At 34.9% G+C, this 23,027-nt stretch overlaps 1 protein-coding gene across 3 annotated transcripts; it reads right to left on the bottom strand.

Annotated features, from left to right (window-relative positions):
* Nucleotides 1-1,761: 1,761 nt before the first annotated feature.
* LOC120517922 lies at nucleotides 1,762-7,466 on the bottom strand. Of its 3 annotated transcripts, none has more exons than XM_039740452.1 (2): nucleotides 7,314-7,466; nucleotides 1,762-3,514 (listed from the first exon to the last, which is right to left on the bottom strand). In XM_039740452.1, the coding sequence occupies exon 2, from the start codon at nucleotides 3,485-3,487 to the stop codon at nucleotides 1,991-1,993; it is 1,497 nt and encodes a 498-aa protein (XP_039596386.1). In that variant the 5' UTR covers nucleotides 3,488-3,514; nucleotides 7,314-7,466; the 3' UTR covers nucleotides 1,762-1,990. The 3 variants fall into 3 exon arrangements, with proteins under 3 accessions (XP_039596386.1, XP_039596375.1, XP_039596392.1); XM_039740441.1 differs by lacking the exon at nucleotides 7,314-7,466 and adding an exon at nucleotides 6,940-7,085; XM_039740458.1 differs by lacking the exon at nucleotides 7,314-7,466 and adding an exon at nucleotides 6,227-6,446.
* Between the last annotated feature and the right edge of the window lie 15,561 nt (nucleotides 7,467-23,027).

The following is a 23,027-nucleotide window of genomic DNA, read 5'->3' as shown; positions in this document are numbered from 1 at the left end:
AAGTGAATACCCATTCCTCAGCACATACAGTAGACTAGTGTCTCAGATAGTGCAATATGCAGTGAAAGTACTTTTTCCCTCAAAAGTACATAATATTAAGTAACTTCTGAATATTCAAACTATTAGTAATAAATACTTTATGAAGGCAGAAAAGAAACAAACAGGATGGAAATCTGTAAGAATGCACAAACACTCCCAGCATTAACTAAGTTATGTTCCAAACATTGTAGTTGTGACTGATAAGAAAAGCAAAGCGTAAGAGTTATGGGGAAAATAGTCTTGTACTCTTAGCATTATCTGACCTCTCCTTTTACAGACATGACCCATATTGTTAGAAAAATAACTATGTTGTCACCACATGTCATGGCAGTGAATTTTTTTATTGGTGACCTCTGTAAAGCTATTTCACTGTTTCTTTGTCCAGATACCCCCAACTAGAAAGACACACCAAATATATAAACCAAGTGGGCAAAGTATAATGTCCTTTTTAAAACAAGAGGTTCTAGTATGTAGACTGAGGTATAGTAAGCTTTAAATGTTAAAATAACCTTGGAAACATTAAAACAAACATGTCTTTTTTTTTTTTTGCTGCTTAGTCCATTATAAGGTTATAAGAAAAACCTGTGCCAAGCACAATGCAGGAGCCCATCCTTAACAATCCCTGTGCATCTCAGTTCTAAAAAAGGAATATCCCACATTCATTTTAAAGAATACATCTGTACTGTTGGATATTCCTTCCAAAATGCTGCTCCTGTTCGATACACCCAATATGGATGCAAGTTTGATTTACTTTCACCAATGATCCTTGTGTTTAATTGTCATTAAATGATTTGTATTCATCAGATTATTTGTTAAAATATTACTCTTATTTCTTTCAGTTGTCCCTTGATGATGACCATACATGTGTGAATCGGTGCATCTATTGTTTTGTTAAATCTTTATAAAGTAAATTAAAATAATTCAGGAGCTACTTTTATTTATACAGCGCCTGTTGGTGTTAGAGAACTTTACTCATGCAGTAAATAACATACACTGTAAGTTGAAAAGAGGGAAAATGTATTGTTAACTTGGGTCTCCTTTATCTGATATCACAATTTAATTAAAAATCTGAAAAGATTTTCAGTAACAGAGGAAATTAAGGAAGGGGACAAATACTTTTTCATGGCACAGTAATTAAGCAGGTAATGTTATGTGAGATATATATCTATCTATAAATAATTTTTTCTAATGTTTATTAATGATTTATGATCTGCAGAGCACAGAGAAGTGTACAAAGTTAATTGTGTTCAGAGAAGAATGAACTAAATCTACTTGCCTCACTATCAACTTGATATTTTGAGTAAGGGGAGTTAAGAGTAAGCATTGAGTTCATTTACAGGAACCCCAAACATTTTTAACAAGAATTGGAGTAGACACCATGCATTGATTCACAAAAGTGTGTTGCTAAGTATTTATTATTTAAAATACAAAATCAACACAATTTCCAAAGTGATATACCAGAAACATAAAAATAAATGGTTACAAATGCATAATCTCTAAACAATATCAAGTAGATTTATATAAAAAGACATAATTAAAATTATTGTTGACATTTGTAACAAAATTACTCAAACCTACTGAGTTTTTTGTATCTTAAAATATATCAGTTGCTGTGTACGTTATTGTAACTTTATAACCATTTAAGGTAATAATTATATGTACCAAAACAAACTAGATAACAGAACATCAACAATGATATCTACAAGTATATTGAATGAAAACATATGAAATGACATGTGAACTGTTATATACTGAATAAGTGAATATAATGAATGCAGTTATTGGTAGATAATGTGTACACAGAACATACAAAGTATGTATTATTAACAACGTGCAAAAATCTTCCTTAATAACTCAAACTGGTTTTCAACAATTTTCTAGTTTATAAAATGCTTTTCAGTGAAGGCTGCCTTTGTGTTAACGTTATAATTTAGCCTTAAATTATTTCATGTTAAGTAGTTTTTCTGTTGTTTACTCTTTTATCAGGCAGCATCATCAACCTTCTTAGTGGAGAGTTTGGGTCTACACACTCCGTTTCATTTTTCACTTTAAAAAAATAAGATTTATTTAAATGCATTTGTTTATATTTTCCTTCTTCAGATTTTTTTAACTGTGTACCACCATAAGTGCTTTGGGAAAAAGTTTTATTTCCACCCTCAGATGTCAACCCACTGATTTTATCTGATTCAGTATACTGGCTTTCAGGACCTGATACAGAAGGAGAAGCCCTGAAATTTCTGCACATTTCCTTGGTAGAAAAGAATTCATCTGTATTGGGGATATTTGCTCTTACTCGTGATGGCAAACTAAAATCAACTGGAATCTCCTTACATTTAGCCTTTGATAAATACTTGCAAAGTTTGGAAGACATAGTCATTGAACTCAAGTCAATAGATATATCAGTTTGTGTAGCTTTATCAGCATGTGTCTTCATTTCATTATTGCAGATGTGATGACAATTTTTAAATCTCTGTATATAAGGTGACATCGGTGTACTTAATACTGATGCCATACTTTGCTTTTCAGGTTCTTCTCTTTCCATGTACCGTTGATGGTCTCTTTTTACACGTAAAGCAAAGTCACTCTCCCCACTAGACACAATTACAGGCTGAAAATTCTTTTGTGTAATAAAGAGGTCTTGGCTGTTAAACATGTCTTCATTAATTTCATGTATTATTTCTGTTTCAGATTTTGTTTCCTTTAAGCTCTTCTCGTCATTAGTGTTGAATGATTTAGTCCGTATCTCTGGAGTCGAGCATGGCAGAGGTTTATTATACGAACAGCAGTCTTCGTGCACTGTACACCCTTTTCTAGATAATTTTATTTTATTTCTAGAGTGCAACATATATTTATCAATACAAGAATCTGACCTGTCAAATACAGCTGTTGTTTTGTTTGGATTTATTTTGCACACTGGTGATACCTGATTGTTATTTTTCTGGTCTGTCTCTTTGTCACTGTGGTCTTTCTTTGACAGTGAATGATGTGGGAGCTTGTGTTTTTTCTGCTGTTCACAAATAATGTTTTCAAAATCTTCAAAGGATCTGATTTGCCTTTTTCTACTTATATGTTCAAAAGTCGTGTTATCAAACTTCACAGATGGTGTGATGCACCAGTCAAAGGAGCTGTTCTTCTTCTTTGTCTTTTTATAGGGCTGATGCTCATTTGATGCTTTATTGTGATCCAGTTCTGCTTTCTCTGTCTGTTTAGGTTTACTCATTGGAACTTTGTGTTTGTTTTTCTTACTTTTTTTATGTTTTCTTTGTCTACTTTTTTCATTCTCATAAGAATATCTTAAATATTGAAACAAGGAATTATCGAATTCATTATCTCCTTCACCTGAACAGTCAGGTATTTGTGTGTTCTGTTCTATTACATTAGAGCTATTTTGTTGGCTTTTACATTTTTTGAATATTTTTTTCCTTTTCTTCACTTTTGTAGACTCCATAATTTCTTGAAGATAATTCAAGGAAATCTAAAAATAAATATAAAGAACACAGACTTAATATGTTAAATAACTGGCATTATCTCCTGTGATGACTAAGCAGGTGCTAAATATTATTTAATCAAAACTGATTTAGGTAACCTTTAAGGAAAAGAAGTCCAAGTGTACAGTAAAAAACTTTATAAAATGTGAACGGCCAATGTAAAAAAAACACTATTAACATATATTTAAAAAAGTCAAAAGAAACTCCTTAAGGCCTGCAGATTATACCATGGGCATTTCATAGCAGTGAAAAGGCAGACAGTATAGCCATGAATTTAAGAAAGACAGCAGACTGCATTTAACCTATTTAATATTTTAAAGAGAAATCTACAATTTATTTCACTTAAATTTTATTAACTAAAATTGTATTGCAACTGCATAAATTGTCATTTACACATACTACATACAGTAGTAACTGTCCAGCCAAGCTACTGCAATTTTACCCCCTACTAAAGAAAACATATTTGTAGACAGGTGTACTGTATATTCTCATAAATATGTTGCTGATATTAAATGCTTGTTTGGTACTAAAACATTGGACACAATGGCAGCATATAATAATTAAATACACTGCAGGACTGGAAGGCCAAATTGATTACAATTGGATTGTATTTGTCATAGAACTTGCATTTACCTTCAGATAAAGCAAATACCAGAAGATTTAAGCAAGAGGTGATTAAAAGGAGACATCGTTAAGTGTTTAAAACTATGAAAAGAATTAGCACAGTGGATCGAGAGTGTTACTTTAAAATGAGTTCATGAACAACACGGTTATGCAGTTGAAAACTTGTTAAAGAGTAAATTTCACACACACATTAGGAAACTTTTCTTCACACAGAGAAACGCAGATGCAGGAATAAGTTACTAAGCAGTGTGGTAAACAGTAGGACTTTAGGAACCTTTAAAATAAGACAATGTTATTTTGGAAGGATTAATTGGATAGGACTGGGGAGGTTTGTTGGTCTGAATGACCTGTTTTTGTCTAAATATTTCTAATGTTCTACGATAAACTGGTTAATTTGCTCATTTGGTTGTCAGCTGTCCTGTGTACACAGCCTGCCCCTCCAACTAAAGAGAAAAATCAAACCCTTTTAATTTTATCCTAACCAGTCACAGACTAGTCGGTCTCAGTCGTTAGACCTGTTATGCTACATGATAGGCTTCACAGGAGCACACCAATGACTGCCTCCAACTGGCCAAGATTATGTAAATGAAGGCTAGGACTAAAAAGAAGTGGAAAAGTTATCTAATGTGTCACAGGTTTAAGGTGTTTAACAGAAGAAATGACGCACATCCAAAGAAAATTCAATATAAAAAAAAAATTGCCCCTTGTCCCCTGTACACATTGATGCAAAAAAAAACTTTTATTAACAATAAATCTCAAAGATGACAACTGTCTGCTGTACTTGGCCAAATTGATGTTCTTCTGTCTCATACAACTCACAGGATATAGTCATTACCAATAATATGGAATATTAGCTTGCTGATAAATTTGGTCATTTCTGATCAAGTATTTAATAAACCTCTTTGTGGTATATACATACCACATATATATATATATATATATATATATATATATATATATATATATATATATATATATATACACAGTACATACACATATACGTATATATATATATATATTCACATTAATGTATATTAAAATGTACAAAGCAATATTTTCATCTTGATTTTCATTCTACTTTTCTAGGTGTTCTAATTGTTTAATTAATCCATTATTTAGTAATTAACGGGTCTGATGCTAAAGTAGTTGCAGCCTTTGATTATTCAGTGTTGTTTGCCAGCTGTATGCTCTGCTCATTGTCATTAATAAGATACAACGTACAATGAAGGGGGAAAACTGCACAGAGAAAGGGCAAAATATACTGAAATCAACAAAAGAGAATTCAGCATTTAAATCTATAACAAAAGCAGAAGTATTTCTAAATAAAAATCAAGGTTGGGAAACACTGAACTAAGCATTTAATTACTTAACTTTTTTTTAAATGACCTCCAGAACTAACAATACAGTACATGAGAGTCTAAATCCATCCATCCCGCTATATCCTAACTACAGGGTCACGCCCGCCCAGCCAACACAGGGCAAAAGGCAGGAAACAAACCCCGGGCAGGGCACGCACACACTAAGGGACTGTGGGAGGAAACCCACGCAAACATGGGGAGAACATGTAAACTCCACGCTGGGAGGACTCGGGAAGCGAACCCAGATCTCCTAACTGCGAGGCAGCAGCGCCACCGATGCTGCCCATGAGTCTAAATGAATTGGCAAATAGTTCAACAACTGCTTTTGAAGCTTCCACTCTCTAATCATTCTTGTATCTATTACAACTTTGTAAGTCGCCGTGGATACGGGTGTTTGCTAAATAATAACATACACCAGTTTTCATTTAACAATTCAGTAAACCGAGAAAAACACGAGCTAAATTATTCCTAAAAAATACATGTGCTGTTTGTATTTTATACAGTGACAGGATAAATCTTGATGAATAAGTTGGTTAACCGTCCAGTATGAAATGTTTAATTCTACTGACTGACATCGTTCTGAATGTTTACAGTTCATCTCAAACTTTTAATATTTTCTCCCATCCTTACGGTTCTCAATTATTCAACAATCATGTTCTTCACCAGTGGATTGACATTTATCGAACCTCTTTAAAATAGTGTTATGAGAATTCTTACCCCACACTCGCGTTGCGACCAAACCCATTGTTTATTAAACGCTCGTCCAACTGTTTGAAACCCGACGCTTTCAAATTGATCGTCGCAATCCTGATTACAATCGACTACTGCATGGATCTGTAACCGTGAAACGGTAGGAATTTTCGGAATACTGTAAACGAAAGCGCTTAGGGTCACCACTGACTCGGGGCCCGTGGGATTTCTCGCCTACTTTATGCGGTTGCGACTGCGTTTCATTTGGGCTATTTCTCGTACCAGTGAGTCAGGAGGCGCCAAACAAGCAAATAAATGAATAGAAAGTTTAGTTATTTCAAAGCGCTCATTAGTAAATCTTATAGACACAAAAAATGAAAACTGCGAAATTATCCATAACTCGTCATCAAGTGTTTTATAATCTGGGTAGCTAATTTTCAAAATTAAAACAAGTAAAAAGTGATTGTTTTTTGACTAAACATACACAGTCGTCAACATTCAGAAACGTTTATTCTTTATTTTGTAATATGTTTGGTTTATAAACGTCTCCAGCTTTAGGCAGGATTACAAAATCAGTAATTTATAACATCGTTCACCATAGATAAAAAAAAAAACTCATGGTTTTGGAAAAATTGCCTAAATCGTATCAAATAATTTCACGGGTGTAAACCAATGCGTACTTTCGACACACAGCACGTGTAAAAGAAGCGCCAGTCACTGCAGTAAAGCCAATTACTTACCGACCTATGTGCTCTACCCAATAAGAGAGGTTTGTCCTGCATTAGCTTTAGGTTTCCTTCCGAACAGACTGAAAATATTATGAAGACGCGACTTTCAGCACATATCCGACATTCTCCCACAAAATAAAAACTACAAAAACATGCCGACAGCGTGCAGCAGACGATAAAAAGTACAAACCATTCTCGCAAGAACACACGTTTCCCCTTAATAGTAAGTAATGCATATGTAAATTATGTACAATGATACAGCATCTAGTCTAAATAATGCTTCGAAGACAGTTTGAACTTAAAAATGTTTCAAAGACAGCTTGCACTTATTACAGCAACGTTAAATTACAAAAAACGCGGGCTTTTTTTTAGTTCAGGCAACTTACCAAATGCTTCGTTTCTCTGAAAATTTTTGAATAGTGAATGCTCCTTTCTATATTACCTCCCGTGCAGGACCAGTCCAGTATCGCTACTTAACGGTACTGTTAGTGTTTGAAATTAAGTTCAATTACTGGTTTTGCACACACAGCCCGCGCACTGTATTTCACCGCCCCCATATGGCGCTCGGCCAATCAGCTTTGTCTTAAGTTTATGCACAGGCGCCAATTAAGGTTTACAGAACAGGAAGGAAGGAGAGTCGTTGCATAACGTTATCGATTTTTCTGCAGTTTGGTGGATGAAGTGTACTAGGAGACAGGAGATTCGCGTCCAATTCCCAGATAGTAGTATCTGTATATCGTAAGAATATAATGTTTCCCGTGTTATGATTGGTCACTGTTTTCCAGATGTTGATATAATTGCAAATTCCAACTTCTTTTATTTGTATAGTTTATATAGTAAAGGAGTACTAGCGTATGAACGCTCCCCACCCCTCAAGTCCTACGCGTTGTCCAAGACAGATGGTACTTAAGGTAATAGATACATTTGGCAAGCCTCGCTTTATCAAACTAACGAGCTCTGTAACGACATTTCCTACGTGCAGTGAAAAAAAAATACCTTTAAACCTCAGATTTGAATAGTCGCCTCCAGGAGTTAACTTACATTCACATTAACCGAAATAAATCAGTAGTGGAGAGCTGCCTAAGGACAAAGGTGAAGCCTCGTTTCAACTTTCTTACCACCTCTGTGGACAGTAGTGAGGGTGCAGAGTACTGTTTGGCTGTAGAAGTCCCCAACACTACGTGTTGCCCATTTTCCCTTCCCAGCTGTAAGATTTAGCACATTGTTGAACCATACACGTGTCAAAAATTTGTAATTATTTTAAAATATTAAGAATACATTTGAACTTTGTGAAAACTGAAACCCTTTTAAAATTATTGCAATGCCACTTTCTTTTTTCTTTGGAATGCTTTCTAAAATAATGGCAAATATGTGAAAAAAGCAGGTTAGTTGTGACAAAACAATTCTAAGCATTTGCAAATGTTCAAAAGTGCAGAATTGCAGTCTACGTATAACAGACAACTCTGTTCCCTATGAACTAACTGATAACCAAGGACACCTGTAATTTACTGTACCTGGTCATGACCAGAAATCCTGTAATCATACAAGTGAAAACCGGCACATCTGATTCTTTTTGATGTTTATGTGCGAAAAAAGTGGTATTTTGTTCTCACACATCTTCTGTATATAGTTTTGTTAAAATTGAAACACTTCCTTTATGTTTTCTTTTAAGCAATCCTATCCTCTTTTTTAATTTAAGATTGTGTAACTAAATAACGTACCAGTATTCTTATCTAGAAGGACACAGCAGGCTGGCTTGTTCATTATGAAAAAAATAACCTTACAATGAAACAAAGGTAAAGGCAGCATTTAATTCTGGACAGAAGGAATGAGTAACAGAGTCCAGTGTTGGCTCCAGCAGACCCCCGTGACCCTGTAGTTAGGATATTTGGATAATGGATGGATGGATGTATATAATGTATAGATGTGTTTAAAATCATTTAAAAATATCTACAAATGATAACTTGGTTTTGTCTTTAAAAAGTTGTTTGTCAGATTGTTTGTAAATTGGACGACATAAATATACCTGGTAAAACGCCCTCCCTATGTTATCCACAGAAAAAGAGAACGATGAATCATGAATACAACTCCAGGCAGTTGCACGGAATAGAAATTGGCATAGAAAGTGTTAACTTCATCCTGGAGGGAAAAAGAGGATGTGATTGGGTTACGTTTTTGTTTGGAATCAATGAGTATCTGTAAACCATGCCACCGTTTACCTACATCATCACTATTTCAGCCTCCAGGTTATTCCTATGCTGACATTTAGCAACCTTGACTGCTTTTCTGAGCTCACACATACATTTTTTGAATGTTTCCATATCAGCAACCTGAAATAATATTGTTAATAGTATTATGAATGGATGTTGCAAGTAACTAAGGGATAGGCAGTTAGTTTAATTTAGAGAAATCAATGGTATAATTTTATTTTCTGTTGTTAACTGAAAATTTGGGGAGTGAATGCTATGGATATGTGGAAAATGTATAAGGTACTTATGTAGGGCTTCAAGTTTTTTTTAACAAACCTGTTCAATGATAATGAAAATAAGAAACACCTATTCCTGTGATTGCAGGTAAACAATAATTCCTAGATTCATATATCATGCATTAGTCAGTCATCAGCATCCCTTGTGCAGAGCCTTCCTGAAGGACAACATGCAGAGTTATCGTAGGATTTTGTGAAAGCAAACATGAAACAATTAGTAAATGTTTAGCGAGTTGCCACTATGTGCCCTTGCTCATCACACATATTGAGCTCATTGAGGGAAAACACCAAGTTCCACAAATATAAAACAATCATAATATACTGTATAGTACGCGGAATATCATAACTGGCATTTACATATTAAGCAGACAGTGAACAGATATTGTGCTGGCATTGAAAATTTGTCAATCATGGGATAAAGTGGCAACACCTGCTTTGTCAATGAGGATGAATAATCAGTGTATTGGTATCATTTTCAGATTGTACCCCTTGATTAGCATTTCTGCTTGAATCTTTTCCATCTTGAATACTTCTGTGTTTTGCTATCCGTCCACCACATATAAACACATTGCATGTGAAATCATTGCACCCACTGTTGCATATCTAAAGCTTTTCTGTAGGAGTGAGAGTGTGTGTCTCATGAAATAAACTGGTTTCTCCTCCAAGGGTAATTGTTACCTTGTGCCCTGTACTGCTTTAGCAGTCTCTGTGACCAAGTACTAAAAAAAGCTAATTTGGAAAATTGGTAATGTCTTTTAGAGTATACCTTTTTTAGTAGTATTCTTTGTTTTTAATTTTATTGCAGTTTTATGCATGTATGTATATTTCTTAAACAATGATCCCCTGTAAACATTGTTGCCTTCCTGATTTGTTCTGGGTATTCTGAGAATCATGGCCACCTTTTGATATGCTGCACACAGCCAGAACAGAGATTCACAAAATGACATTCTTTTAATACTTTTAAAAGATCTTACACGAAGGAAATACCTGATTCATTGTCTTTTTGAAAATATTAAACCTGTAATTTTTCAGTGCTGGAGTCATTGAAATGGCACCAGCTTCCAGTTACCGTCTGAGACTGGAAGGGTAGGGATTTGAAGTATAGAGGAAGTGGTGTTGGTGGTCATCTTCTAGCTGCAGACCTTCAGAACTCAACTCCATTGAGCCCTGTTGCATAGTGATGACATCCAATGTCCTTTTATGTTGGTGATGTTATGTGTTTTCCCCTGCCCTTCGCATCTTTCCCAACATACCCATTTTGAAAGCATGCCATGTGCTATGTTTTCAAAGAACATCCTTACGCTATGGTTAAGATTAGAGTTGTGTGAGGGTTTATCAGACTCATGAATAAAGACAGTAAAGTAAGTGTGTCTTGCAGTCTATTGTGTCATGTAGTATGCCTGATTCGTGTAAACCATGTGACGTAAACGTGCAGTTCGATTGGCTGTTTACCAAAACTCCTGAATTGCAGAGTTTTGTAGGTCTGCAGCTAGACTGTTTCTTTTACTTCTGAAAATAGGTCATTGACTGTGACAGATCTGTTCTTTTCCCCTCAGAATAAGCCCACACATATGTTTCCTGAAAAGTCATTTTGTACAAACTCTTGATTTAAATGAAAATTAATATTTCAGTTGATCATCTCACAGACACTCATCTTGGTTAAATAAAGAAAATTAAATACAAATGCATAATGTAACTCTTTAAAATACATCAATCCCATTGCAAAACCTTAACCCAAAGTAAATGTGTCAAGTTGCCATCTCAGTTTCATGTGGAAACCTTGTGGAGATATTCATATTTCTGTTTGAGAATTTGGACTCATTAATAAAAGTTTGCTTCTCAGATGTGTCCAAAAGTCAATATTCTGGTTGCATTGATTGCAGAGATATTTTCTTCTCAAAATCTCCTGTTTTATGTTATATTAATATTTTCATGTTGTGAAACTGAGACATCTCCTAGCCTGTAAAACATATGCATGAAAAAGGTTTTGGGCAGGTTTCAAGTATTTGTTAAATCTGTAAAGTGGAAACCAACAGATGCAGTGTATAAATTCATTTCTATAAAGGAATTTTTTAAAAAAATAATCTCTTAAGCATAAATATTGACAACTCAGAATAGAATGCTGTATATGGTCTCTGGAAAACATTAGTTCAAATACAGTGAGTGTTCAGGTGACTCTGGAATTGTATTTTGTGGTTTCAGAGTTGTGACTTAAGTTTTATGACTAACAGCTGACAGAACTGTGTTTCTGAGTTCAGCTAACTTCTTGGAAACATCTTAATGTTTGCCAAATGAGGTAGACCCTAAGAACCAAGTTCTTCTTTACAGTTTTGGATGGTGAATCACAAAGACACACAAATAACTGCCTTTATTGCATTACGTAAAATGTGGTTAACAGAAAGTCTTGTGTCATGTCTTTTGTCTGTAAAGGAATTTGCCTTTTTTACATGTAAAGGTTAAAATAGCTTTTCAAGGTTTTAATGCTTTCTTTAATCTGGTATAGCATGAGAAAGACTGAATGAGGCAGTGTGGCTAAGTACACACCAGTTAAATCACAAGAGTGACTGAATAATTCAATTTAGGGCTACACCTATAAAACAAGAGAGTCACAGCTTTGTGTGTCAACAATGGCTTAGGGGTCATCTTTTCTGTGAATGATGCAAGTAGGAGAGTCGCTGTTTTGGCTTAATATTTTTTTTTCAGCACACAAAGCTTGTTGGAAAACAGACTCAAAATTAATTAAAAGTCAGTCTGTCATCATTAGCTTTATATAGGTAGGTTTAAGATATGCACTTAATGCATTTGTGAATTTGTTCAAGGCACTTCATTGAATGTGTTCAGAAGTTTATGTTACTTTTATATTGCTTTACATTATTGCTCTTGGTCTCTTTATTTCTAATAGTTAAAATGCCAAGAAATGTGGAAATAAAAAAATATTATTAGTTTAGTATTTCCATAATATTTTGGCAAAGGTTTCACCTGTGATGAGGCCACTACTTTGTCAGTAATTATGGGGAACAGTATAGATATTTGGAGAGCATATAATCTGAGGACTTAAAAAAGCTGTAAGATACATTTCGGGGACTAGAATATATGCATAGATAGTATGATCCATGAAGGAGATCATGGATTTGCATTCCAGGTCCTCCCTGTGTGGTAGCACTTTGAGTAGTGAGAAAAGTACTATATAAATGTAAAGAATTGATTATTATTAATTTTGTAAAGATTGGAAGCTAGCCAGACAGGAAAAAAAGAATATGTTTTCTCATTTGCCACTAATAATAATAATACATTTTATTTATATAGCACCTTTCCCTGCTCAAAATGCTTTAGGTTTTGTACTACCCATATCACCCAGAAGTTTAGACCTGTATTGGGATCAGAATATGAAACACTGGTGTTATAATGAACCAAGTTTGAAAACCAGAAAGTCATATACACCATATAAGCAAGGCAAAACACTAAACCAAAATTGTTGTCAAAAGGAAGGAAGCAAAATAATCTTTTACCAGGAAGCTAACACACTATTTTTAGGGGAATTCATGATCTTTGATGACCAGAAGGTACACAGCACTGAAATCTTAATGCTGTGATGTGCCATGCACTCTAGGCAATCCCTGCATAGAAATGCCTTGACAGCAGTTTACAAAGCTATCCCATAATGAAGGTTCATCAATAAAAAGAATAATGGAGTCACATTAAATATGTTTAAAATGAAATTTAATCTTGAAACAAATTCCACGAACAAACTTAGAAGCACAAAATAACCTATAAACGGAAATAAAGTAACTTAAATCATAAAAAGTTGTTCATTATCTTTAGACAATCAAACACTAGAGAAAAAAATCTAATTGCAATACAAAAATAGGTGTTAGTTATAGTACATTCTTCTGAACAAAAAGACAGTAAGGCCATAACCAAAATCTTTAATTATGACATTCCAAGTCAGAACCAATTAATCTTTCCTAATCTGTGTGTTTCTGTAAGGTGAGAACAAACACTCTTTAAATGGGATAGATTCAGAATAAAACCCAAGTCAAGTTCCCTTTAACTCAGATCCTTTGTGCTAGACTTCATTGATGCAACACACAAGAAAATCTTTGCCACTTTTTAAGGACCTTCTGCAAGTTAGGAAATTGGACGGATGAATGGGTGAGAGATGTAATTCCAAAGATGCATTTGCCAGTGTTATTTAATCAGTGCTTCATAACAAACCACTTGGCAGAAATTCACAAAAAAACATTAAAGAAGTTACTAAGTGAAACTATTGAAAACTGAAGCTTGTGCACCTTCAAATGATGAATATTCTATAAGCATTAGGTAAACAAAACATGACAGTCTCTTTTGAGCTTATTGATTTGTTTTACAAGGCTTTTATGTTTTTACTTGGTCAAAATATTGTAGATGTTAAATGTGACAGGGAAACCATGATAGTTTTTTATAAAGGACTTTCTTATAAAATTAGAAATGGTTATTTTCAATATTAAAGTATGTCCCACCATTATAAGCACGCCATACCACATGCACGTCAGAAACGGAAATCCACCTGAAGCTAAATATTTTCAGGCCTATCTAGTACTTCAATGGGAGACCAACCAGGAAAAGTTTGGGTTGCCACTGGAACAGGTGTTGAAGAGGCCAGCAGGTGGCGCTTATGCTGTGGTCTGAATGTGGATCCCAATGCCCCAGTGCATTGATGATGACTGTGCATCTTTTCTAAACAGCATGGTGAATCCCGAATTCCTGACTAAATTGCCCACTACAGCCTAGTAATTCTGGCCCCCTAATCATCCCCTGCCTCTAATAGGCTTACTATCTCTCACCCCAACATCCAATGTGTAGTGAGCATACTAGTGCAAAATGGCTGCCATTCTGCCATCCATTAATGATGATTGAAATGACTCCCCAATCACTATGTAAAGTGCTTTGAGCAGTGAGAAAAAGTGCTATGTAAATGTAAAGAATTATCGTTATTATTATTATTAATAGTAATATGAATATAATTAAGATATAATTTTTACAATGTCTAAGATGGACGGGTCTGGAAAATGAAATTTAATATAAATAAACGCAAATTCCTGGAGATGGAATTTACAACAAAGTCTATGGGGTGATAGTATCCTTATCAGTTTCTTCAAGCAGAAAGTGCATGTAAACACAAACACAATAAGGAAGTCTAATGGGATGTTGGGCTATACAGTATAGCGTGGTGTTGCTGTATAGAGTACAAGGCGAAAGCAACTATGCTTAGAGTATACAATTCACTTGTAGGGTGTATATGCAATACTTTGGTCTGCTTTAAGAGATGCAGTATCCTGAGTTTTAATTTCTTACCTGGGCAGTGTAGTTTGCACGTTCTAACTATGTCTACAACTGGGCTCATATTACATTAATTTGAGCTTCCAAGCTAATCTTGTGTGGGTGTGTGTGGTCTTTATAATGGACAGACACCCTACCCAGAGCTGTAACCTGCTTTGTACATTCTGCTGCTAAGGCAGGCTCTGTTCACTGCGACCCTGGATTGGATTAACCAGAGTTGATACTACTAAAATGATTGTTATATTTTCTGAAAAAAATGTGCCTGGAAATGATTATAGGCAATAAGAAGCACTGGCTTTTGTTATAATTATTTTAGCCCTTTTCTTCTGTCACAGTTAGATGTCATTCCCCTTGGCACTTATTTTGAAACAGTGATACCAGGATGTATAACACATAATATAATACATTTTACCTAAAAATAGACCAACATCTATCTATCTATTTATCCATCTATTTATTGCTGAAGAGTATGTACATTAAAAAGGAGATAAAAGAATGAGAATCTTTCATGTTAGACAGCAGGCTATGAGGTTTTAATGTCAGAGATGACTATGCTCATTTTTACTAGCAAGTATAGGATTTTTACAATATGACAGGATTTGAACATTGTTTTTGAAAAAAAAAAACATTTTATCAATTTCAAGAAGACAAAAACAACTTTAAACTTTGCATTTAAATTTATACCTATCTTGAATTAAATATGTAAAAAACTCAAACGCTATTTTGTTCAGAACCCCATACTATGTCATTGCTAGTTATGGCAAGAGTAGAGTTGAATATTATTACACCTGTCTGGACTCATTATACCTTCAGAGTATGGCATTTTGAAGTTCAAGCAAGAGACATAAAAAAATAATCTTGTCTCACCATAGTAACATATTAGACATAAGCTTTTTGAGGTAAGGCAGTTGTACTCAACTAATCATGGTAGAGTGGAGATGTATAGCAAGTTGATTAGCACGTGCAAGTAAGAAGTTCACTGTGCCCAATATATGTGACAATGCTGACCCTGTAACCTATAGCCTGTACTGTTCCCACAATCCCTTAGTGTGTACAGCAGAGTACACCTATTACATTAGTTTTTAAAGGAGTTTTGTTAGTCTAATATAAGTACTGTAGTTGGTTGTGAGGGACATCAAAGGTTAAGATTGTAAGTATTATATTTCCAAGTCATTAAGAGACTGGTGATTTAATTATAGCCAGGATCTTATCCACTATTTTATTTTCATTTCTTGCCTCTTTGAAAAGCACAAGGAGTATGACAGCATTACCATGCATAGGACTTATAAATTAAATGTTTAATGCTATATTGAGGCATGTCATACACCTTACACTGTACATGGCATGAAATGTATAATTTGGTTTAAGTTTTAAAAATAAGTATTCACAGAGTAAGTTGATCACACACTAGAATGACTAAAATGTAAGAAAATATTAAAAAGAAAGAAAAGAAGACTTCTGACCTGGCAGTCACACTCATAGTAAGGCATTATGCAGGCTCTTGGTGTAAAGGAGTCCCTGTATTGTTTCTTGACATACTTTTGCTGAATGGTTCATAAGCTGAAAGAACTCAATGTTAGTGTGTCAGAGAGGGGTTTACAGGATTGTTTATAATGGCACTCAGTTTTGTTTTAATCCTCTCCTTTGCTACTGTCTTCAGGGTGTTGGAGATTGTGTCCCATAACTGAGCTTGCCCTTTTAATTAGCTTGTTAGAGGTTGGCTCTCTTGAAGTGATCTTACCAGCACAATGCTCGCGGTGTAGAAAATTGCACTGTCCATCATAGAGTTGTAGAAGATGTGAAGGATGTCACTACCCACATTTAAGGAACTTAGTGTCTTAAGACAAAAGAGCCAACTTTGTCCTTTCATATATAGTTTCTCTGTGTTTAGAGAACAGTTCAATCAGTCATTGATGTGGACCGCCATCTACATGTAGGGGTGGACCACCTCTGCATTTGCTCCTTGAATAGTGACTGGACATAGAGGCCCCATTGGTGCAGTGAAAGTCAATAACCATTGCCTTGGTTTTACTGATGTTAAATTGCAGACAATTCTTTTGCACCAAGAAACAAAGTTCTCCTCCTGACTCCTATACCTTGTCTCACCCCCCTGATCAATTTATATGCAGGGTAAGAGATTGCTTCTGTTCCATTCTGTTGAAATCATCCCTTTTCTGCACAACTGAGTTACCAAAGTATGTCTATCACTTACGTCTTTCCTCTTTCTTATTTACTTGAATTTCTCATTTAGAAACCTCTCCATGCACCTTTTCCACATGCTCCTCATCTATACCTCCTTAACAGCTCTTATTAAATTATTATTTCTTCTTATTCTGAAGCCTACTTGAAAACACCTACTGTTTGTCTTTTTGTTCTTTCACCACTTTTTTTTGCTAACATTTTATATTGCTTTCTTGTGGCCTAGTTTGTTGCAGCCTATCTGTTTTGAAACTACTTAAAGCATCACTTCCTTCTTTGAAGCTCTTCTTATGCTCTTAGGATATTTCAGCATTATACCATCACAATCCCAGTGTCTCAGAGGTCGTTTTGTTCAACCACGGGCTTTTTGTTATTTTATGACAGAAATGCCACAGACTTCTCATATAATTGTTATATTTCTCTCATTCAGCTTCTTGGCTTTCAGCCTCAAAAGATATCTAATGAGCACAATCCAGATATGCAACGCTGAGAATGTTTTTTCATGTTTCTATGATGTTTAAAAACACAAGGTCTTATTAGTCTGGTTTTCTTAAAAAGATACACATCTTTAAATGTACATATAAGACAGTAACATCCTTCGGTTTAATTCAGTTTATTCTATAGTATTCTTAATAACAGAGTGGTTGAGTTTGATAAAATGTAAATAATTGATTTTCTACATTGTATAGCTTATTTGATTGCAAGATAACAAAACATTCTCGGACCAGAAGTTTTCAGGTAAGGTAGGTATATTGACTAATCATGTTGTTGACGACTGGTGATATGTTGCTTGTTGATTAGAAGATACAAGCAAGTATTTCGCTGCAATCTGTGCAGGTCATTCTTTTCTGGTTACATGATTATTATAGTAAGTTATTGTATTAAAAATAATGGTAATTTTTGCTGAGAAATCAGGTGGTAAATACATGTGCTAAGGTAAATTCAACTGAAACAGGTGATTTTTGCTGTATATAATCCATGCAGGCTGATGGACAAGCATGAACACCCCTAATCAAAATGAATAATAAAGGTAAAAATTTAACATTCTGAATTTACTTCCTATGAACCATTTGAATCAGAGTAAAATCCCAGAAAAGAACGGGAAAGGATAGGATATGAGTTTACTAGTGTAACTAAAACTCTTTTAAAACCATTTCTTCAAAATTCTTTTGTCACAACTTCTGCTGTATCCTCCTCGTTAAACTTCAAAGAGCCGCAAGACAGGGCTACCCATTGTCCCCCCTTTCATTTTATTGAGCTATATATCTCCAATCTAAATTGGTATCTTCAGTTTATTTACTTGGTGTCTTACCATTCAATGGTAATGCCCCCTCAGATCATCTACATATTACTGATTTGTTCATGTCCTATGAAGCCATCTCATGTTACAAAATAAAATGGTCCAAATCTTCTTCCTCCTTTTAACTGCCTTTGCCAAAGTACCATTCTTTCTTTTTTGATTCATTTAACAAATGAAATCTAATACATTTCCTTCTCAATTCAAGATATAGTTACCTTGAACCGTAATGGTGTCAGTTATGTCTATGATTTGGTTCCCATTTGCCAATTTAAAAAATTAATATTGCTCTCCCCATAAATTTAAGTTGTTTTATGATTTCTCTTCCTTTTCCTGTCAAACCTTGGGCAAGTATTAAATCTCTCCACTTTCATGGCAGGAACCCTTATATTAAATATTTCACATTACTCCATTATAAACCTAATGAGTATTTATCACTGCCAAATTTTAAGTTATATCATAATGCTTACCTTTTCCATTAATTATAGGTCTACATTGCCTCTCCTGTGATTCCCCATTCCTGGTCCCCTATTGAATTGAATCTGGTAGCTCCTCATCATCATCATTTCTAATCTTCCTTTTACCCCTATGAAACTAAAGTCCTGTTTTCCTAAGTTAGGCCCATTTATTCCATATTTAAAACTCAGGTGTTATGTAACTGAGTTTTTGGGCTAAACTCTCCTAGGGCACAGTCATGTTCTGGTTTTCCATAATTTAACTCTATGAATTGGAAGACACTTTGCTATTTCCTGCTTGGGCTGGTAAACGAATGAAAACCCTTTGTGATGTTTTTGGCATGGGAGTTTCATTCCACTCATTAATTTCAGATTTCTCTCTTTCTTATTCTTATTTTTACTTTCGTCTTCATTGAGTTCTCTGGGCAAGTGGAGTGAATTTATCATTCCCTCTCTCCTGTCACATGCTCATAGTTTTTTCTTGTTTCTTCTGTCTTTTCACAAAAGTCTCCCCTGTTCCTCAAATTTTATGTTACCTTGGAACTGATTTTTTTTTATATATGTAACATCTTTTCCTAAAAATGTACTGTAAATGTTCAAAACATTCAATTTTAAGTGATATATCTGTTGCATAACACCCCCATGAGTTTGCTATGGGCACTTCAGATACTTTCTGTAAGTTGTGACCTTCCTGGCATGTTTCTCCACTTATTTTGTAGTTGTCATTCGATCACGTAGTACTGGTCTCATGTTTTCTGTTTCTTTTGTTTTGCTTACAAATATTAATTTCGCTCATATTTGTCCCTTATGGTTTTCTTCACTTTCTCTCACCTCTTTCCAACAAAAAAGTTTTTGTTTGGGCACTATAGCAACCAAACTGGCCCATGCTTCTCATTGAAGAGGATGATTCAATATCCTTGAACCTTTGGAAATCCTTCTTTTACAAGTTTTGTACTAGTTGAACTTCTTGCTATGAGAATCAATTGATCTTTTAAAATAAACATTAAGAACAGTTCATTTTCTGTATTTTAAATCAGAGATTGAATGTCTTCATTTTGTCATCTAGATTGCAATCTCACAGCACTCACAGATCTTGGGATAGTGTAGGCACCGTTAGAGGAGTTCTTGCTTTTTGTTTATCCTTTTTTCTTTCTTCTGGTTTTTCACCTTAGTGTTTCTTGAATTTTACATTTTGTTATACATAATCAAAATTTGTTTATATGATATGTTTGCCATAAATGTGTTATTTTTGTCTCTCTAATAAAAAGTTGGTGAGAGGCAACAGCATTAGCCACTGTGCTGCCCTTTCTTGTTATTGCTTAATACAAATAATAGATGAAAAATAGATGTAAAGTAGATGTAAGTAGATTGTATTCTTGACATGGTAAACATGTCATTAGATACGGGGGTCTTCCTAGACTGTCTTAAGACTGCTGTAGTTAAACCTCTGCTGAAGAAAAATAATCTTGACTCCTCTGCTTTTGAATATTTTAGACCTATTTCTATCCTGCCTTTCTTAAGTAAAATTCTAGAGAAGGCAGTCATTATGCAGCTTAATTATCAACTCAATAAATATGCCATTCTTGATAAGTTTCAGTCGGGTTTCAGAATAAATCACAGTACAGAAACTGCACTCATTAAAGTAGTAAATGACTTGCGGGTAAATGCTGACAGAGGCCGTTCATCTGTTCTCATCCTCTTAGATCTGAGTGCCGCATTTGATACCATTGATCACAATATTCTTAGAAATCACTTTAGTCAATGGCTGGGCCTCTCTGGCAGTGTTTTAAATTGGTTTGAATCCTACCTGGCAGGTAGAAACTTCTTTGTTAGTTGTGGTAATTATACTTCAAAGACACAGGATATTCTATATGGTGTCCCACAAGGCTCTATCCTGGGTCCGCTGCTCTTTTCGATTTACATGTTTCCGTTAGATCAGATTATCTCAGGGCATAACGTGAGTTACCACAGCTATGCTGATTCCACACAGCTGTATTTATCAATAGTGCCTGACGACCCTGCTACACTTTATTCACTGACACAATGTCTCACTTGTGTTTCCAAATAGATGAGTAGTAATTTTCTCAAATGAAATAAAGAGAAAACAGAAATTTTAGTGATTGTCAATAATGGATATAATGAGGTTATTAGAAATAAACTTGATGCATTAGGATTAAAAGTCAAGATGGAGGTAAAGACTTTAGGGGAAACTATTGACTCTGACCTGAATTTTAAATCACGTATTAATCAGATTGCAAGATGATGAAAAATTAGTTCATGCTTTTGTTTTCAGTTGGCTAGATTACTGTAATGCACTCCTCTCAGGACTACCCAAAAAAGACATCAATCGATTACAACTAGTGCAGAATGCAGCTGCTAGAATCTTAATTTGGAAAAGAAAATCCGAGCACATTACCCCAGTTTTGATGTCACCACACTGGTTACCTGTGTCATTTAGAATTGACTTTAAAATACTGCTTATGGTTTACAAAGCTATCTATCTATCTATCTATCTATCTATCTATCTATCTATCTATCTATCTATCTATCTATCTATCTATCTATCTATCTATCTATCTATCTATCTATCAAAGCCTTATATAATCTTGTTCCATCTTATATTTTGGAATGTCTTACACCTTACACTCCAAATCGTAACCTTAGGTTTTCAAATGAGTGTCTACTTAGAATTTCAAGAACTAAACTTAAAAGAAGTGGTGAGGCGGCCTTCTGCTGTTGTGCACTTAAAATCTGGAATAGCTTGCCAATAGGAATTCATCAGGCTAATACAGTGGAGCACTTTAAAACACTGCTGAAAACTCATTACTTTAACATGGCTTTATCTTAGTTAAATCCTGATGCCCTGTATATTCAATTAATTATTATTATTATTCATGGTGGCTTTAAAATCTGTACTAACTCCTACTGTATCTTCTGTTCTTTTTCTGGTATTCTATGGTGGCAACCTGTTCCACCACCACCTAATCAAAGCACCGTGATGTCCCTACATTGATGAATTAAAGGCCAGAAGTCCCCATGACCATCATCATCAAATTCTTCCATGAGAACCCTGAATACAGTGAGGACTGATTGAGGTCATGTATGTTAGGTAGAATGCCTAGAGGGGGCTGGGCAGTCTCATGGCCTGGAACCCCTGCAGATTTTATTTTTTTCTCCAGCTGTCTGGAGGTTTTTTTTCTGTCCTCCCTGGCCACCGGACCTTACTTTTATTCTATGTTAATTAGTGTTCCCTAATTTTAATTATTTATTTTGTCTTTTTTCTTATTCTTCATCATGTAAAGCACTTTGAGCTACATTGTTTGTATGAAAATGTGCTATAGGAATAAATGTTGTTGTAAAGCATGTTTTATTACAGAAAAATAATAATTATTTGGTAAAAATTATAAAGGACTGCTAAATGTGATCAAACCTTAAGCTATGTATCACTTTGCTTTCTGAATCTGTTTTAGTTAAGGAGTTGTGTTTCTGCTGTATTGGATGTAAAGCAGGAACTACAGTATACAGTAATAAGTCAGTGACAGAGCACAGCCACTTATAGCTGTCTGATTTACAGCCAACTGTTAATTGTAAAATCAAAGAATGATTTGATGGTAAGTGCTGCTGCTTCACAAATTCCGTATATTGAATTTAAATTGCAAATTACCAATGTGGAATTTGCACATTTTCTTTAGTGACTCTAGATTGGCCCAGATTAAGTGTGTTAGTATCTGAGTGTGTATGTGCATGTACAAAGTACACTGTATATAGTGGATTTAGAAAGTTTTCAGACACCTTCACTTTTTTCACATTTTGTTTTGGTGTAGCCTTGTGCTAAAACGGTTTAATTTTTTTCCACACTAAGCAACACTATACCCCAGAATGACAATGCAAAAACAGGATTTTAGATTTTTTTGCAAATGTAGGTCAAAGGAATTGCCTGCAGAGTTCTGAGGCAGGATTAGGTCAAGGCACAGATCTGGTGACAACTACACAAAATTCCTACAGCACTGAAGGTTCTCAAGAGCACAGTTTCCTTCATAATTTATAAATGAATGACATTTGGTGCAACAACTCTTTCTAGAGTCGGCCGCCCAGCCAAACTAAGCAATCAGGGTAGAAGGGCCATAGTAACAAATGTGACCAAGATCTCATGGGTCACTCTGGCTAAGCACAGAGAACCTGTGTGGAGACTGGAGAAATTCTAGAAAGAAAACAACCACAACACAGAATGTCCAGACAGAAGCCTCTCCTTATTTAAAGACACATGGAAATCCATTTGGAGTTTGAAAGAAGCACCTAAAGGACTCTCAGACTGTGAGAAACAAACATGCATATAACATGAAAC

The sequence above is a fragment of the Polypterus senegalus genome, chromosome 1 (assembly GCF_016835505.1).
Source record: "Polypterus senegalus isolate Bchr_013 chromosome 1, ASM1683550v1, whole genome shotgun sequence".
Classification (NCBI taxonomy): domain Eukaryota; kingdom Metazoa; phylum Chordata; class Cladistia; order Polypteriformes; family Polypteridae; genus Polypterus; species Polypterus senegalus.
Note: the sequence above shows the minus strand (reverse complement) of the source record. Positions and strands in the feature narration are given on the sequence as shown.

Coding starts and splice junctions, on each gene's coding strand:
- LOC120517922 (XM_039740441.1), bottom strand. CDS start 6,981: ATGCAGGACAAACCTCTCTTATTGGGTAGAGCACATAGGTCG. Junction 3,515..6,939: donor TGGGTAGAGCACATAGGTCG/GTAAGTAATTGG, acceptor ATTTATTTTTAG/ATTTCCTTGAATTATCTTCA.